The sequence below is a fragment of the Nanorana parkeri genome, unplaced genomic scaffold (assembly GCF_000935625.1).
Source record: "Nanorana parkeri isolate BGI_ZX_2015 unplaced genomic scaffold, ASM93562v1 scaffold49, whole genome shotgun sequence".
NCBI classification, from domain to species: domain Eukaryota; kingdom Metazoa; phylum Chordata; class Amphibia; order Anura; family Dicroglossidae; genus Nanorana; species Nanorana parkeri.
The window spans coordinates 763,857-784,428 of record NW_017306317.1 but is presented as its reverse complement, the minus strand read 5'-3'; the positions used below and the strand labels follow the sequence as shown (position 1 = coordinate 784,428).

The 20,572-nt window shown below is 38.7% G+C and overlaps 1 protein-coding gene across 1 annotated transcript in view; it reads left to right on the top strand.

Moving 5' to 3' along the window:
• The window catches only part of DROSHA (drosha ribonuclease III), a 239,833-nt gene that overhangs the window by 175,196 nt on the left and 44,065 nt on the right, over positions 1–20,572 (top strand). The window contains exon 22 of the mRNA XM_018574114.1: positions 19,180–19,282. Coding sequence (XP_018429616.1) covers positions 19,180–19,282 — 103 coding nt within the window. The remainder of the gene's footprint in view (positions 1–19,179; positions 19,283–20,572) is intronic.

Here is a 20,572-nt window from a genome sequence, read left to right as displayed (position 1 = left end):
CAGTCCCCAGCAGCACATGCATTTCTTTTGCTTCGTCACTGCTCCATTCACCCGTCAGAACTAAAGAAAGGAAGCCCTTGTAAGTTTTGGGTCACTGAGTGTTTTCCTGCTGCTCATGACAGCATTAGGGTAATCAATTATTTCCCGCCTGAGCCAATCACGGCAGGCTTTGTATTAATCAATACAAAGCCTGTATTGATTAATACAAAGCCTGCCATGATTGGCTCAGCGTTGTATACTGTATGTGGCCGAAGCTACCATAGATACAGTATTACCACACAGCCAGCGGGCTGACAGATTAGCCTCCCTGGCGGTCTGATGATTTTATTTTTTCGTTTTTTGTTCTATTTTTTTTTTTTACTTTTAAAATGGCCGCCGGTTCCGCCCCCCTGCAACGCAGACGCTCGCAAGGGACGGAGGACACAGCGGGGATCGTGGACAAGGTAAGAGACTGTAATCCCGAGTGTGGCTCAGGGTTACCGCTTATGGTACTGAAAATTAACCCCCGAGCCACACTCGAGAATACCGCCATGGAGGTTAGTGGGTGCATTTAAACATTATTTTGGGCTATACTCGTCTTATACGACGAGTATAGCCCAAAACCTATATTTTAACACAAAAAGTAGGGGGTCGTCTTATACGCCGGCAAATACGGTATGTGATGCTAGGGATGAAGACATTGTCATTTGTCTAGGTGTCATACTTATCCACTGTCTCAATACTTTAAAGATTGCCCTGGAAAATGCATATAGGAATAGAATTAGCGTATCTGCCTATTTGTTCAGATTAAGTGACTTAAAAGGTAACAGTGTCAGCTTGGCAGCAGGCATTTTCAGATCAGGAATGGCATCCTCTTAATTTCTTTAATGCCAGGTTTCTTTAATCAACTATATTTAGACATATAACTACCATTAGAACTTACAGGTTTTTTTTTTTTACTGTAGTGGTTCTCTAATCATTGCCTATCCATAGCATACAAGCAGCTGATATTATGCAGTTATTGCTAGTGATGCCTGTCTCTTGGGAAGAACCACACAGAGCATGGCTGGCCTTAATCTCCAGCTCCATTTCTTTGTTTTGCACAGCTTTTTCAAGCTTTTGTGTCAGTTGTGCTGAGTCTGTGTGTTTTATGCAATTTACAAATTTTTGTATTAAAGGATTTCATAGAAAGACATCCGTACTGAACAGTGTGCGAAGTGCTCTATTACTGTGACTTCGCTTGTAGAAATAAAATAACTTGAGAACAATGTCAGGTGTTGTAAATTTTGACATAAATTTTATTGTTGCCAAATCTGATTTTCATATTTCACATTTTGCTATGGTTAGTGTAGATTTGAAGAGTTTTGTGGTAGTTTGAAATATACTGACACATTTTAGTTGTACTGAAGTTTCTGAAGAGAGAATATTCTGATTAAAATTCAGATTGATAGCTCACACCCCTAATCTTAGCAGCAGAGTAATAATATAGCATTTGATATAGTGAACTTTACATAGGAAGCAAAAAGCATCTGCCGCTTCCAATTACAAGTGCCACTCACTATCTACACACCTTTCCAGTGCTGCATAAGTGATAAGCCCACAATAACAGCTGCATGTTACAGGTTGCAGCAGGTGTCAGCAACCCGTCAGGGCATGCAATGCCATTTTCACTGGCTCCTACTGCCATTGGCTGTAATTGACAGGTCACTAGCATGTCAATAACAACTCCATGACGCTAAAGATCTGAAGTGCATGCACTGAGGTTGATCTCAGGTCTGAAGTGCATGCACTGAGGTTGATCTTATGTCTGAAGTGCATGCATTCGGCTTCATCTGAGGTGCATGCATTGGGGTTAAACAGGTTTTGTGTGTGCACTAGTTACTTCATGTTTGCTCTCTTGGTTGTATAATAATTAAGTTTAACTTGCCATAGCCGTACAGCTATGAGTGCAAAAGATTAAAACAAGCTAAGACTACAATGTGCTATTGTTCACTGGCATGCCAGTTGTCTATTGCTTGTTTACATGACACTTAAAGGGGTTCTAAACCCTCCGGTTTTTTTGCCTATATCCACTGCTAGCAAGCAGTAGATATAGGCAAGAAGTCTTTAAAAAAAAACAAAAAAACGCTTTAGCTAGGTTTAATCTTACCTCGTTATCGCTGATCGCTCCCGCACTGAGAATCAGGAACTGCTTTCTCGGCCGCAAAGGATCTTGGGGCGGGCGCATGCGCAGTTATGATTCTCGGCCAGGAGAGGAGCAGAGACGCAAGGTAAGTCTATGGACGTGTGCACCCGCATGCAGACACTGTTGGATCGGAGGGACAGAGCAGTCAGCGCTGGATCGGAGAGCCGCCGCCCCGCTGAAGGGACAGATGAAAACATCAGGAAAGAAGAAGAAGATCGGATTAAGAGACATCATTTAAGGTAAGTGCTAACATTAACATGGGGGGAGGGGGAAAAAAATTTGACTTTAATGTGGAAAAGTTTGCAAACCCCTGGGTTACAGTATTGACAATTGACAAGCATTTTTACCTTCCTCTTCAAAAGGTCAAATTGTAAATTCACAAAACAGAAAAAAATGTGCGCAGCTTTCTAAAGTATTTCATTAGCAAGCATGCACCTTGCTGCATCATACACCTCCACATTATTTTCACTTACGTGGCTTGTATTCTACACCAATGCCAATAAATATGATAAAAATGCACTTATATCCATGAGACTTTATCCTCAGAGAGACATTAAAATGGAAGTCAAGGCTATAGTTAGCATCTTGCGTTTCCATGGTGCTAGTGGCCAGCTCACCTGCACCATGTGAATGCATGATACTACTGTGGAAATTTAAAGGCACCCCTGACAATGCCAGAAGGCACCCTGATTAAGAATGGTTGCCCTACACATTCATGCAATAGAGCACAGGAATATGCCCTACACATTCAGTCCAGCAGAAGAATCTGCAGGCCTCTCTACATTTTTATTATAACCATTTTCATTGGCAATGGGGCTTCATCTGAATAGCAAGTGGTGTTCAGGAAACTAGGGGGCAGAGACTTAAGAATGAGGGAAAGGCTAAGCACAGGGGCAAAGTGACAATGCAGCCTAGGAGCCATATTTTGCAGTGGAATGGGGGTCTTTTCCTTAGGATTGGTTCACACCTGGGCGTTTTTCAGATCTGATCGAAGCGCTGAAAAACGCTCAAGCAGTGAAATCCTATTAACTCCTATGGGCATGGTTCCCACCTGGGCGTATTTCTGCGCGTTTTGACGCCCAAAATAGTACAGGAGCTTCTTTGGGGCGTATTTCAGTGCGTATCCATTGGTATTCCCAAGTGTGGCTCGGGGTTAACAAAGCGGTAACCCCGAGCCACACTCAGGAATACAGCGTAGGTCTTAACTTGTCCGCGATCCCCGCTGTGTCCTTCGGCCGCTGCCGTCTTCCGGGTTCCGTCCCTTGCTAGCGTCCGCGTCCCAGGGGGGCGGAACCGGCGGGAAGTTTAAAACGTTTTTTTTAAAATACGAAAAAAGATAGAGAAAAAAAGGGGGAAAAAATCATACCGCGAGGGAGGTTTAAAAACGAGCGTCGAACGCGTGTTTCATTGAACGCCCAGGTGTGAACCCAGCATTATTGTTTGACTCCTGGCTTCACTAGAGTTCCTTGCTTTGATATGCTTTTCCTTAAAGTCAGTCTGTGAGGACTGGTTTATTTAAGTTAGTTATTCACATTATGCAGAATTAAATATCATATTTCTGTTTTGGGATAATTTTTAATGGACTTTTCATTTAAAACAATATTAGTAGTTTTGATTTTTTTGTGGTAATTCATTTTGGAAGTAGACCAAATTGAATTTATGATACTGGTATATTTTATTATTTAAATAAAACATGAAACATGGTCTGAAAAGTAAACGTAGTCTTAGTTGCCTGGGCCAGCATAGAAATACAGTTGTGCCACTGAAGTTGTTATAACAATCAGCAGTAGATCGACAGATAATAGTATTTAACATTGAATACATATAGCCAATAAAATGTTGGGGTGAAGTTAAAGGTATCATTTGCCGATTTGTCCCCGTTTGCACTGTAGTATATTGTGAACACACATCAAACATGCACAAACGAGGTACGCGCTTGCGGGGGCCATTACTAGTTAATGGCAGCCCAAACACGGCCAAGCAAACACATTTTTTTTTCTGTGCACAAACACACAGGAAAAAAACATAGACCACATGTCGCAGAATTTGCTACATGCACTACTAACTCGCATTTGGCACGTGTCCAGGAACCCATCGAAAGCAATAGGGACGTGCACTAAATGCGGAAAACGAATGCATAGAAACGCACATCACCACAATGCACATTCCCGCTACACTATGGTGTGAATGGAGAATAACACGGCAGCTGCAAGTGTAGCAAAGACACTGAGCAAATATATGCATGACAATGATAATTTATAAGATGGCTCTGTCACCAGGTTCATCTTTTCTGTTCAGTTATAATGTAGGCTGACCAGCTGGACACCCAACAAATCCATCCATTTTCCTAAGCACAGAATGTTTGAATATTTGGAGAAATAAAGTCATGAAATTGGTCAATTACACAATTTCTGGAATCTAAAATGAATTTAAAAATCTGACACGGAAGGACCTTTTTTTTACTACAGCAGGGTTGGCATGTAAGAAGATGGTTGGTGTTTCACCATATCATCATTTACAAGCTAAAATGTGAGTTTTGCATTGACAAACCCATTAAAGCTAAGTAAGCTCCAGGCAAACGGCTAACTATGCAAATTAACTACATATTCAAGAGCTGTTTTACCTGCCAATGGATTGTATTTTTGTCTTTTCACACCTGGAATTTATACAGCCAGTCTTGAGACCTGACTTTCCTTTACTGAAGTTAAGTAATACAATTAGGTATTGTCCCTGCCCCAGTCTGTGATTAGACTGTAAGGGAGGCTGATTAGTTCAACTCTTTGCCATTTTTTTACTCTCCTCCTGTCAGCATGTCCGATGTTAGCACATTCCGCACACCTGGTTGGCTCCTTGTGCTGCTTCTCTCTCTTCCAGGCTGAGACCTGCTGTACAGGGGATTACAAGAGGCTGATACTCTGAGTTATCCTATTTGTTTTTAATAATATAACTGATGTTTTTTTTTTAAACTAACGTAAACCTCTATTGATTGGTGTGTTTTATCTTTCTGAACTCCTGATTTAAATTGATCACATTAGCTAACAAGTTTGTATTTTGTCCCATTTAATCAGTGGGGTAATACAATACAACATTTTGTTGGTAAAAGCTGAACTTCTGCAAGCTTTTCCCATTGTATTTTAATGATAGATTTTACACATATCCTTATGCATAATGATATTTGCTTGTTTTACTTGTAATCCTCTTACTGCGTGAAAAAAAATCTGCTGATAAGAGTGAAATTGTGAAGCCATTATGAAATATAGAAGGACTTTGTGAGGCATTAAATTACTTGTTAAGTGTCTTATTTTTTGCGGTTTGGTTCGCAACAACATTTATAGATAGCATCGACTCCTGTGGAATATTTAATGGTGTACCAAGCAGCAAATCTGAATGAGCTTCTGGTAGTGTTCGAGTTTAAAACATACAAGAATTAATGTGTAGAAGCAATAAATATCCACAGCACCATTCACATAGATTTTTGAGCATGCTGAAAAGATTCTACAAATGATCATTCATTTGGCCACCTTTATTCTGACGTAGCCCTGTATTATACCACTTTGCTGCGCAAATTGTTGGCACTATATAAATCGTGTATAATAATAAATATTATGATAACAATAATAAGAAAGTGATAAATAGTTTGTCATTCAGGTAAGTAAAGATCCACCAAAGAGAACCTGGGGGCCCATTAATGAAGAGGAACGCTGTCCTCTCTGCTGGACACCACAATGTTTTGTGTGACAGTCATAAAACACAGGCCATGGTGTGGAGCCTCCAGTGTTCCACATAGTGTTCTCTGCATTATGCTGAATAGAACAGGCTGTGATTGGAGGAGAGGCCAGTTACTTGACTTTGATGGATCATGTGAGTGGGTTCTCCTCCTTCTGACACATTTTTTTTTCCCTGTCATCATGGAATGAATAGATGTTTGCTTGCTTCAAAGTTCTTCAGAGCTTATTTATGAAAGGCAAAGGAAAATAGTCATTTGCTATTAAGTCATGGCAACTTATCCAGTTAGCTCTTTCACTGTGAAACTCGTAGTAGTAACAGTTAATCGTGTAATCTAGTTGCTACAGAGTTTTTCATATAACATTTTTCATAAGTAAGCCTCTATAAGTCGTGTTTATAGACTGGAAAACAACAACATAAAACTAGTGGCATGACTTCTTCATTTTAAACAAAGCTTTGTGTTTTTACTGCTACATCCCAGCTCCCAGCCTCTATATTTTATAATAGATTGTGGGGAATTGTATTAGCAACATGCCTCTGCTGTGTACCATACTGTAAAAAAATACGATAGAACATTTGGTGAGCAAGTCTCAACTGCAGACTGAAGTTGAGCTAATTGGAGCCATAGTGTTCAGCAGCTCTCAGGGTTTTGTAAACCTTCTAAACAGTACAAATTCTAAAAGCTGTTTCTGGCTTTATATATTGGAGTTCAGAAGAATAAAAAGCTTGCCTATGAAGAAGCAGCAATGCTGTCTTTGAAAGTCTCTAATGTCGTTTAATATGTCAGCAAACTCTAGTATACTTTTAGAGTTGGAAATTATACAAAGTTCCTAGAGTTTCTGATTGCAGGAGTTATTTATGTGTTAACCAAGGGAGAATGCATTCACTCTTTTCTCTTAATTACTTCAAGAGCATTTCCAGGCAACACGTGAAAGCAAAGGATGAAATAACAGTTATACCATAATAACAGAAATCACCTGATCGTTCCAGCGACAGAATGTTCCTCGGCATCCTCACGTCCTATACACTGTATAGAACATGATGACTCACAGGACTTTAGACCGGGTTTGGACAGGACCACTGAAAGTGTACGTCTGAAGCCTGTGCTATGTAACATCCTCTCTATGCTTCATTTATAACCAGCCACTTCTAATTTCTACATCAGGCATGAACCTGATTGAGGGCTTGAAGAAGCTTCTCTATATCAAAATTGTCATACCAAGCTTTCTGTATCTGAGAGACAACTCCATCTCAAAACCAAGCCAGACGATTTTCAGAATTCAAAATCCACACTGTGCTTCATCTCTCCACCCCCAAAGGAAGCACTGTGGGGCTTGGTTGCCTTGGAAAGTGGTTGCGAATCATGTTTTTAGTCAAAATTTACACATTATTTTTAAGAATCGTAACATTAAACAATGTATACACTTGGAAAACATTCTCATGTCCACGCCTCTGCTCAGTGGGAGGGTTTCAATAGCCAGGCTGCCATTGGTTATTGCAATTTGAAATAGCTAATAGCAGACTGGCTTTTGCACCTGCCCAGAGAGAACTTCCTATCTCAGGTCCACTTCTCTGCTCAGTGGGCAGGGTTTCAATAGCCAGCCTGTTATTGGCTATTTCAAATTGCAATAACCAATAGCAGGCTGGCTTTGTACCTGCCCCACTGAGCGGACCTGAGAAAGAATGTTGTATTTTTTTCAAGCTATAGGCGTTTTGCTACAGGTGACAACGCAAAACAATATGATTCCCTCTTTTGAGCATTGTAATGATTAGGCATTCAAATTATAAATTACTTGGTTGTGATTGAGGCCTTAGTGTCTTCAGAGAATGTTATAAAGTAGGGGAAAGGAGCCATGCAGTTTATGGTGTGACCAAATTGTTTGATTTCTTGCAGTTTCTTGACAATCATTCCAGTGTTTCTGAACTTTTACAGTCAACCATGTCACAGCAACCAAACAAATAAATTGAAGCCAAAGCGCTGTGAACGGATCCAGATGCTGAGTGGTGTGTGTGCAGGATTACCAGGGGTGCTGCCCCACTTCAGCCAGGGGAACTGTAAAACCTGATGGACGTATGTCTTTATTCAAACCCAAATACTATGTAACTATTTGAGGGACCGTAATATCCAGGGATACCAGTATCCCTAAGAATGAGATGATGCGTGGACCTATGGTTGGACTTGATGGACGTATGTCTTTATTCAACCCCAAATATGTAACTATGTAAAGGAAGCCATCTGGATCTATTCTCTGAATAGCTTATACCCTAACGGTCTTAACGAAGGCCTCGAATTAGCCACATCCCTCTGACTGACCTGTGGATTGTCCCTTTGCCCTCCACTCCATATAAATCTTTCATTTGTCATTTGCTCTGAATGGGACTGCCAGGTCAAACCTTTCCCACACATCAAGCATGTTCTACCCCTTAAATCTCTGGGTTAATGTATTATGCATGGTAAACGTACAAGCACCTTTTACCATCATCACCATTCAGTATCATTGTTGGGTTCCTTACTTTTAAGTCTGGCTCCAGGTATACCTGGCTATTATTTTGTACGTGTGCATAAATATTGGGTTATACCCGTGCACACGTATATATTGTCCACCATTACATGTACATATATGGAATATTATATTGCGTCTGTCTATATTCCCATATACATTTCTATATGTGTACATGCCTTTATAGATATTTCTATATACTCCCACTTCAATCAACAAATATGGGGTGATTTTAAACCGACCCCCTATTCTATTGGCACCACCGCTGCTAATAATTAAAGCAGCCAATATCAGCAGTCAACTGCTAATAGTTGAAGCAGTCAATATCAATCTCCTAGACATACAGATTTACTGCATTCCCCTCTCTTTCCCTTCCACCTCAGTTTGGATTCACTGTACTTTACAGCGTAACTAATAATCAAATTAAAATCAAAATAACAACACTTTAAGTGAACTCCCCTTCTTCACCAAATTAATTCTGGCTGCAGTCTATTATCATCCAGTGATGCCTAACGTTAGGATCACTATTTTATAGTAAATGTACATATATGTATAGTTCATGTATTTTTTATGCATGTTTTACGCATTTTTAATCTAACATTGCTAATATACACTTGATTATAAGTACCCAATACAATATGATATAGGTCGTGGGCTGACTTGCATATTCATAATGTGTGTATATTTATATATAAAACGCTGGCATAATGTCACTTCATGTCTGATTATGATCCTTATTACAGGACGTCAACCTCTTACCAAATAGTTCTACCACGAGTGTCAGCCAGCCTTGTCCCTTCCATCCGACTCGAAAGCCCCTTAATCCAGTCTCAGATCTCCCCCGCCCCCCCTCGTATGCCCGTATTACCGGGCCAGACTGAACAACCATAGGTTGTCAGGTTCTATGAGTCACTGGGGGCTCGTCATCATATTGGCCGGAGTGCCACGCGCCCATCAGAGGCAGAGCTTGAAGATTCCGTTCAGCCCGATCTAATATGAAGAACTGGGAGGTCCTTTTCAGCTGAACGCATCCTACTTGCACACTTTTTCATTGGCTTATCCCCCTACTTAATGGGATTACGAGGAGGTTGAGGTAATGTTCTGATGAAGGGGGCGTGACCCCGGAAACGCGTCAACGACGCCACATTACAGTGGCACACAGGCAGATTGCAATCCCGAAACTGATGTATCCTCGAAACCACCTATACATGCTTTTCTTTGACCTTCCATTGTGAGTACTCTTGCACTCTATGTTTGTGTCTTTTTAAAATAAAAAATCATCTGCACTAGGGTGGGCGCCCTTCTATGTCACATCAACCATCTGAGGGCAGTAGGTAATGCCAGCCAAAGATACAAAAAGTTTCCTGCAACTAGTCAAGAACGGGCAGATGACAAAATTCATTTTTCTAAAATAGGCTAAATACCAAATGTCGGTGCATTTACCCCACTCAGTAATAGGGAACATATACATGAAAATGTGGACTTCTCTTAACCCCTTCGTGACTGACAACGTACAGTGTACGTCGCCAGCATCGTGGCTGTTTAAACAGACTCCCGGCGACTTTTGCCGCCGGGACTCTGTTTAAACTTGTAGAGCCGACTGTTGGCTTTACAACAGAAGCGATCCTGGCGACTTATCCTGGTGATGCTGCAAAAAATGAAAAAAGGGCCTCAGTCATGAAGGGGTTAAAGGTCTCTTTTTTTGGCCTTATTGTAAAGATCTTTAATTTGGTTTATGTAATCTATGATGAATGTGCAACTTAGATCAAATCAGGTGAATGGAGACCGGGAGGTGACATGAGTGTATTCTTAGATTGTCACATGGAAGTGGTTTCACCCTCCTGATTGCTGTGTGGCAGAGGTGGGTGAATCACAAAAGTAGCTAGACAGAATTACAAATCCTTTGGCAGCAAAAACATTTCATATGTGTATTTTATCTGTGTATTTAGCGGCTTGCCTGGAGTTCATCTTAAAGATATTACAAATTATCACTCGTATAAAAATAGTGTCTGCGTGTCTAGCCATTTTCTTGCACATTAATATAAAACAGTCTAACATTCTTACTATTGATCAAAAAATCAATTGAAGGATAAATATGGATTTTTCTTATTTTTTATAAAGAGCTTGATCTTATTAAAAAGCGGGATGTTATTTTACAGTAAAGAGCTATTGAAATCACTAAATATCACCAATTGACCTGAGCCATTATGCAACCCATAAGCTATGATGTTCACCTAAAACATGACTATGCTGATCCTTTTATGCTGACTAACAGCCCAGCTAAAACAGGAACAGAACAAAGGAAATTGCTGTCACATTAAAGTATATGTAAAACCTAACTATGAATTCTCAGGTTTTGCTCCTTTTTTGGTATTTTATATACCATTGAAAGTGTTATATCTGCTTGATAATTGTCAAAAATATCTATTGATCTTGCTACATGTCCACTGCTGTCCTGTGCACCCTGCGGTCTTATCCTGAGAAACGACTCTGTGGACTACCCCTCTTCATGATATGGAGATGAGGAGGGGGAATTTTGTTCTGTAGTTCTAATTTGTTTTCTTACCTAGGGTCACAGCACTGCTCCCCAGACACATTATAGTGAGTGATGTCACCCCAGGATAGTAAGTGTGTTACCGACAGGATCGCCAAGTGAAAATAATGAGGAAAAAAACCCAATAACAAAGCCACCACATCCAAGGAGTATTAATTTAATGGAACTGGGACTTACTCCCTTATTCATACTACTTCAGTTTTGACTTGACACATACAAAATGTAGATACTTCAGTATATGTTCCTCCCAGTTAAAGAAAAGGGGACACCATAAACAGGGTTCTGACATTTGGCCCTATTGGCTACAAATGATGTCTAGTACACCAAAGAATTTAACAGCACATTTTGTGTGCGTGTTTTGAATGAACTACAAAAGCCTGTTTGTGTGTAAGTGTTATTACAAGCCAGCAAAGTTGTCAGCTATGAACTGTGCCTCTCCATAAATAAGTCCGTGCTATCGCAAGAGCCAGGTGATCATTTACACTTGGTCACATTGAGGTGCTCCCCATTGTTTTGTCATGTTGTGAGAGAAGGCGAAGGAGAATTTTAATCAGTGCTTTATACTTATATGGTACTGTATCATTTCCCAGAAGGCAATAAAGGAAATGAAGTCCAAAAATGCATGCGTTCTGAAGCCTACATGGCTTTTATGAGGTGCAAAATGGAAAGTAATAGATCCAGTATGTGCTGGGGAAGCACAAATACAGCAGCATGGATAGTCTCATAAACTCTCCTCTCTAATGTGACAAGAGCTTGTTGAAGAGATGGAAACTGGCCTGACTATTTATTTTAACCTAAAACAATAAAGATTTAACCTTTTCCTATGAAATGTCGATTTGTAAAGAAAATGTACTTTGTACTGTATGTGTAGGTAGAAAAAAAATCAAATGATAAAACCAAATGTGTATCTTTTCCATTAAAAGGGTTCTAAAGTCACAGCATATACTATCTTGTTATAGCATCAGCATGGTAAGAGGAATACATACTATAGTTGTTTTTGATAATGCAATCAAAGCTTACTTGTAGTAACAAATCCCTTTGATGTAATGGGTGCCCATGACTTTCAACAGCTTCCTGGATTTCCAGTGTTCTTTCCTTGCTGCTTGACGTGATGCAGTCTTGATTTCTGAAGACTGCATAGCCCATCATTCATTGCTTCCAGCAAGCAATGTTAATGTACAGTAACTTTGTTTAGACATTGAGTCGTAGTTCAGAAGGCAGGCTTTGTAAGAAAGTACAAAGTCACCAGTCTGAGTGTAATTGTGGAAGTACATCTTATGGGTATCTTCAGTAAGTAAGTTTTCAGACTTCTAGATTGATATGGTTGTTAGGAGTGGGATAGAACATATTGAAATTCAATATAGGAATACATACGTCTTTTTTGACCATAGATACCCTTTAACTGAAGTGTTAATATTTGTTGTTTTTTAATTTTTGCAAGTTAAGGGACTTTAAGGCAGGGAATGGCAAACTCTAGCCCTCTGGTGCTACAAACATTGCAATATTCCCACAGCCACAGGCATGAGATGCATGAAGGAATTTGTAGTTTCACTCAGCTGAAGGACTGGAGTTTGCCCACCCCTGCTTTAAGGTAAATATATGTCAAGACAGTCTGGCACTTACATGCTTTAGTCCCCAATTCCAGATGCCTGCACATGAGTATGGATGTTTAAAGTATATCTCAAGCGCATTTATTTATGCATTTAATTTTTTATATTGTGACGAAGGATTAGAACCCCTTGTCAGGTTTTCATTGCTGTCTGTGTGCCTGCTAGAGAGAAGATTCACTATCAATTTGGTCACCAGGACTGAAAGTGCAGACAAATCCAAAAAAGTGTTGTCACCAGAGCAAGAATAGAGGAGACATCTTGTTCCACTGACAGCTACGTTAGAGGGGATTTACCACACTTTTTCTCTCCCTTCCTACTGTGACTACTGAACAGAGTGAAGAAAATCTGGGTGCACAGATGGCAAAAAAAAACCCAGACAGAGGTTTTAATAAACCAAAAATAAGAGAAACATTTTAAAGCTTTAGCTGTACTTTAACGGAGTCTGCCCTCCTATATTCTTTGTAGGACAGGAATACTTGAGTGAAATTGAGAGAGGAAAGCCTGCTTAAGGTGAATATGTATCACATTAGAACCTGAAAACATCTGGAAACCGTTACCCCCTCTCTTTCCTAAAAAAAAAAAGTAGTGTAGAGGGATCGGATATAGCTCCAAATAAACATGAAATTTCCTTTGACATAAAAGAAAACCTACAATTAATATTTCCTATTACTATATTGTACCAATACAATGACTCAAATTTTCTATCAATCTGAAAAGTAAAATCATATATATTGTCATTTTATTAGCGGCCTTGTGGCTGATGAAAAGTTTGTGTATTTGATTATTTACTGTGCACCCATGACAACTTTGTCTCTGGTGATTGAAGATGAGCTGGCACCATGAAGGATTCACTGAACCCTACGGAGAGTATGCCTGTCAATGTGCATGGCTGCTTGGACTCGATACTGAATGCAAGTCAGTAGGATTTGTTCTACTGACAGTCTGACATGTGTTCACTGCAAACTCATATCATCCCAGAGGGTTTTATTGACTCTGGGACTAGCACCAACACAGCTCTACCCTCAATGGACAAAAATTGAGCACAGTATACAGGAATACTAAAATCTTTCTAAAACAAATATATACATTATAAGATGAAATATACCTGTTAACAAAGCATGTTAAAGAGATTTTAAAGTTTTTCTAAAGCCGTAACTTTCTTTCAATCTCATTGGGGAGATTTCCCTTTTTTCCTTTCATTCTTTTTAATGTGAGGGAAGACTCCCCCCTCTTAGTTATCACCACAACAGGTTTCCCCTTTGGAAGATTTCCCCTCTATTCCTGTTCTGGTAAAAATGGGCAGCTACATTTACATGCATACCACACTCTGCTGATTCCATGAAGCTCCAGCAGAATCATGATTCTGACCGAGTAGTACATTGGAAAGGAGAAATGGCCATGTAGAACAACAATAAGCATCAGAGGAGTGGCTAAAAATATTTCTGTATCCTTGTTAATGTATATTTATATATATATATAAGCATAAATATCTGTATTCGTCTTGCTTTTGTCTATGCTGATTAGTTTCAACTTTCTCACGGCAAAATGTGTCAGTTCTGGCTATTTAAATTGAGTTTCATTAGCTAATTTGATAATAAAATATAGACAAAGCTTTACGTTTTGGCATTTGCGTCTTTATAAATGTCACAATCGTTAGGATAGACTAAATTTGTATGTATAGAACTCCCCCTCTCCACCCTACACACATTCCTATTCTGCTAATTTGCTGATAAAAAAAAATTATAAAACCAACTGTAGCCGTTTTCCAGATGAGTATCTAATCAGCAATAATGGAAAAATATGGCATTAAAGTACAGTCACACAATTAAAATACTTTCTTCTTGCTTAACCTTTAAATTTAAGCAGATGAATATGCTCTTATTACAGAAAGAATGTAAGCGTTTAATTTTTTTTCCGCAATTTAAGGGAAAAAAAATGATCAAAGTACATTTGTGCCAATTTTGTAACCCGAAGAGCTCTGTGACAGGCAGTTATTTAATGTATCTTACAGTATAAGACATTTCAGATATGCCAATAAATATTTTATCACTCTGAATGTTAACAACGACATTGAACTATTCCATTGCATTAAATTGCCGTTTCTATTCTTGTTTGAATGAATGCTTTAACCCAGCAGTCTCCAATCTCATTTGTTGTGGTTTCTGTTTGAGAGCATCTTCTGCTAGGAAATATGCATTATTTGGTCAGGACATCCAGTACCAACATGAAAATTGGGACTTTTTCCTTTCTTCTTTGAAAACTAACGCAGACTAGAGCATAGAATAGTGTATAGATCAAATGTTGCCACCTTTGTTAAAGCAACCTTTACACTAAAATGCTACTACAGTGGCTCAAAATGCTACCCTTTATTAAATGGAAACTACTTGTGCAGTCTACTGTATATTTTACCAGATTTGGCTGGGGTGTGCTGGGAGACTATTTATGAAACCAGTACAGTGGCAGTTTTAGTTCTCCTTACTAGGTCAAACACCATTCACTCTAGCGGTCCAACTGTAATCTAGTCAAGGAAGGACTTGTAATTCTAAAAAGTTTAAAGGAACTTCAAGAATTAAGTGACTGCAATGGGTGTGCTCCAAATACTTTCCAAAATATTGCAGCTTTGCTAAAATTCCACTTAATTTATCTTAATCTGAGTTTTCTACAGCCCACTGTCAGCTCAACACACACAAACTGGCTTGCAGGCTCATTAGGAGGGTGAATTCTAAAATATGTGTAATGTACAATCCTCTCTTTTTACTTCCTGCATAATCAGACTTCCAAGTAGGTCTGATTGTGACTGCTGGCAGTAATAGACATCTTCCTTAAACAGTTGTTTACCCTATTCTGTATGTTACAGGCAGCTAGAGTACGTTCCAATGTTGTCAGTGCTGACCTCCTAAAAATACTTGTTGCATGTCTTGTCTCTTTTTCAAATGCTTTAGAACACTGACCCAGGGCAAATATGCAAATTGGAAAAGTCAGATTGCTGTCAGAACTCCTAATTTTCACTTAGACTTAGAAAGTACTGAAGCCATTGTATTAGCAACCAAGTAATTTGTATTTTCAGAAAGAGAAGTCAGCAATTCCAGCTCCTATACTCCCTCGCTATAGATTATTTTACATGGCAGGGAAAGGGCTTACTTGCAGTGCTGGAGAGGAAGCCGTTAATATGCATATAATGGCATTATCATGATTATCATGATGGTACAAACAAAAGGCATCTGCTGATGATCTGCAATGGACTTCATGGCAATGAAGGGACCTTCAATAAGACCTTTATTCTTTTTGAATAGTGCTTACTCACACCACCATTATCCCTGTTTTAGCCTGTTGACATAGTTTTGTACAGCACAGTTATACAAAAAAAGTATTAAACCCTGTACATTTAGAAAAGAAGTCCAGAGCTTGTCATAATGCAAGATGCATTATGTACATGGCAATATAAAATAAGCTAAAAAGTCAAAGCACTTAACAAAAAAAGGTAAGTGCATTTTTAGCAGTGTAAGATTTTGAGCTTTTTAGAAAGTTATTTCTGTTAACGGCTAACCTGCCATGAACCTCATGTATAAGGTATTACAATCTCATCCAGCATTTGGGGATGAGAGCTGACCTGCATGGTAAGTGTAGAACTGAACAGTGAATTATTTTAAAATTCTCAATAAACAGTATGATGAAACTAAAATTAAAAATACTCTCCAAGTATCTTTACATAATAAAGACGAACTCCAGGCAGGATTTTTGCTTTGGATAAAGCGCAGAAGAGATTTTGTTTTTTTAAATCTCACTTCCAGTCTCTGTGACATACATAAAAGAAATGGGAGGATCAGTTGTCACCAAGGCAGGAAGTCAGTTTAGCACATTTGCTCTACTGCACATTCCAGACTGTCAGTTAAACCCAGAACATTCTCCAGTTTCAGAGCTGTGGAACAGCCTCTGGTTTAACACAGTCTCTGTTTGCTCACTGTGCAAGTATGCTTCTATAAAATTACAGTTGCCACAATTACTATGTATTGCGCAGGTGTGGTCATCGTCAACAATTTGCATGTTCCAAGCAATATAACAAAGCAAAGATGAACTAAAAACAAATACATTACTAAAATAGCCACAATAAGGATCTTATGAAACAATATAAATAAAACAGTCCAGCCTTGCAGCTCTGTGAAAGTACAGGGGCAAAGCACTCATATGAACCAGGAAACAAGAGCAGAGAAGCGCACTGGCATTGTGTATTAGTTCAAAAAACGTTCATGTAAAATGGTGAATAAAATGAATTCGCTCACAAAAGTTTTTGTTGTGTAGAACTGGGCAGCTCCACCACTACTATTCCTCTAGTGGCATTGTGTCTTCTGTCAAATTGGCTTCATAGCTCGATATGTGGCATTTGAGCACTGAGCTTTGCATTTTGGTGCTTCCCAACCAGTTTGTACTGTGTCACTTAGTCATCAGTTTAAGAGCAGTGGTACAACCTCTAATGTAATCCATTCTCTGCTTGCAAGTATGCCTTTAAAGAAATGGCTACTTAGCCTGGTATGTGACATTTAATCAATGGGGTCTGCGTTATGTTGCTTACAGTCTATATATTTTGTGTCTGTTAGCCACAGAGCCTTCTGCAGATTCAGAGCAGTGATTCAGTCTCCAGTCTATGATATCCAGTCTATGATATCTTCCAGGAGATGTAAGCCCACAAATGTGGCAATGAAATCCTAGTATATTTTCATTGAACTCTATGCTGTCTATTATGGTACTTACATACTATTGAAATAATATAATTTACAAAAGACCACTCCCCAGACCCAGAGTGGTGTAAAACTTCTGGTGACCAGTGTCTGAACGCCTTCGGACATTGACATCTATATTGCGGCACTTGCCAGTCCCTTGTGTTCTGAGTCTGTTAGCCGCAAACTACCCTCTGTTTTTCAAAATCTTTGTGTGAACCAATCTCTGTATAACTTCTTCTATGTAATTAAGTTTCTGCATTTGGATTTACATATCTTGATTTACAACGCTTACGGATTTCCCTTTGTGATTTGCTGCTGGACATTTTTCAAACGTTATAGCTGTTGATGAATCCCAGGATATTCTCTCTTTGTGTGGTTGGTGAGCACATATAGGCATATACTGTATGTGAAAGCTGGAGCAATTGAAAAATACAACATTTAACTGGAATCGATAAACCTAATATTCTGGGTTCAATGGGCAACAGCTCATTAGGTACACCTTTACTATTTGCTATTCTGGCTGCTAAACTGACAATAAATATTTGTAGTAATATTTTAATTAGAAACTAGAAAAAAATATACTTGAAAATCTGTCATTTTATTCCTAAACAGAGTTATTATTTTAGGTGTGGTTTGTGATCGAAAGGTTGACCCATCCTTGACTTCTGCAAACTCAGGGTTACTCTAACAGGCTTTAGACTCAGAAGCAAGTCTAATGCTGTCTGCATTTGGGTTGCTTAGGCTTTTGTTTGAGTTTCTGTAAACTGCTTCTACGTTGCTTATGATTAGCTTATAAGTAGCCTCAGGCAAGTTGCTTTGAGCTGCTTCTGAGAGACTTTGAGCTACACATTGACTTCTATGAGAAAGGAAAGCAATTCAAAAGCAAAAAATGCCCATGCATGCAATCCCTTATAAATTTAAGCAAGAACATCATGCTTCTGTTGCATATTACATAATGTAAAATAAATGAACAGACTAAGCCACTGGAGTTACCATGAACTATCCAAAACTGGGATGGCATCAACCTACTGAATTATTAGATTCGAGTAGACCTGACTTTTCGTTAAAGTGTAACTGTATCCTATTTTTAAATGTTCATACTTGCTATCCCCTTTGGACTTCTACCTGCTCTTTTGTTTTAGAGATCTCCATATTCCACAGTTAAAATTATCTTGCTACAAATGATGGCTTTGGTAGTTTTGCACAAGATTGCTTTTCAATCAATATATCATGGGTTCGGTTGTACAGTGACCACATCTGTCAGACATTATTCATCAAACTATTTATTTGCTGCAGGAATTGTTTAAGAAATCTCTTGTTTGTGACCCTCAGCATATTAAAACAGATGGCTCATACTGTCCTTAAGTTTCATATGAGGGTAGGGACTGATGTGAACGTGCAACTATGTAAAGTGCTGCGTAAATTGTCGGCGCTATATAAATACCTGTAATAAATATGACATCAGATCTGTACTTTACAGATTCAACCTGCTAGTCTAGTTGCTGGTGAAGTCTTTTATTGCAGTATGAGCAGAAAGTTCACTGGTGTTCTCAATGGGAACCTTTATATTAGAGTCAGGAATCTGTCCTCTGAGAACCTCAAACAGCAGATCTGGGGCCCAGCTGCTGCTTACAAAGGTATTGTGGTGAGGACCTCCTACAGGCAAAGGGTCCCAGGCAAATGGGGATTTTGACTTTCTTTGAAAATTTAATTTAAAGGGGTTCTCTTAAGCTTAAGCCATAAATCAGATTTGTTGTAATTTAATATGTATGGAAGATGCTTTCGTGTAATATAAAAGGAAAAATACAGCCAGAATGAAATAGAAAAGAGACATATTGTTCTTGTATTTGGTCACAATTATGACAGGAACTGTGTTTTGTTAATATGATCTCCTATTCTTCTGCAGAAACTGGAACTAGATCGCTTCATGCTCTACGCACATGGACCCGACCTGTGTAGAGAATCAGATTTGCGGCATGCCATGGCAAACTGCTTTGAAGCTCTAATGGGTAATTAGTGTATAGTTTTGATTTTGCGCATGAACAATTTATGGATTCTTACAGCCTTATTAGAGACATCTGCCTGAGAAAGATTTGAATGTATAAGGGCTTTATTCTAAGGTTCAGTTTTCTGATGAGAGATGCAGCTGCCAGTAATGGAAATCTTCTTTGTTTCAGGCCTGTCAGGTGTTTTTCATCATATTTTTATCATCTTTTTATATAGTCCCAGCATATTCTATTGCTTTGCACTATAATCTCCGAGTGCAGTACTGCAGCAATATTTAATTCTGTCTTGACAGCTCCCACTCCTGCAGTATCTATATATGCAAATATGCAAAGATGGGATGTCTTCTGCACGCAGTAAAATATGTTTATGTATTTCACTGTTAATTTTAGAGGATGTGATAGCTTGTCTTTGTTTACCTTAAGATATAAGTCCCCTTACAATCTTTGTAGTAATGCCTTATTAGCAATGCTTTCAGATAATGTTACATTAACTCTTATTCTATCTCTTTTGTCACCTATTGGTAAGACCATTTTTTTCTACCTTAAAGAACATTAGATGTATCTATTATTATTACATGTTACAGTCTTTAAAGTGTCAGTCCATCAAAAAGTCATATTTTAGTTATAGGTCGATTCTGGTGTTTTAAATCAGACCCTGGTTTCTTATGGCTTGGATACTCCAACACCAAGATCTTCCTGCCAGCATTTCTGACTTTGTGTACTTGGAAATTTTGGGTGTTCTCACCTACCTTTGCATGTTACCGTTCCATTTTGCTCTGTGAAATTACCAGTTTTGAAACTGGGTCCCACTCTGTGTCTTTAAGAACACTGACAGCTGCTGCTGTGTGAATGCAATCTGAAAACCATGCACATACATTGTAACAATATATTTACAATATGTTTTGCTTAGTTGTTTTTTACGTGTAGATCAAATAGGCGTCCTTTGATTTGCACGCAACAGTTACAGCAACCTTTTTTTTATTTTTAATAAAAATGATTAATTTGAATCCCTTATTAAATCCTTGTTAACCAAAATCAGCCATTATTACCATATTAATCACCATATATTTTTTTCTATTCTGTAAGAATTTTTTTTTCTATTTAGTGTTCTGTATGTAAATATGTTTTTATTTTTTTCACAAGGTGTCTGACATGTCCAGCTAAAACCATTTTTCTTAATTTTGGATAACAAGGGTCAGAGCCCATGTTCGTTTATTTTTATGGCTATGTAGGGCTCTTTTCAAGAGAATTTTCCCTCACTTCCTGTTCTGTTTGATCAGAAAGGAAGTAAGC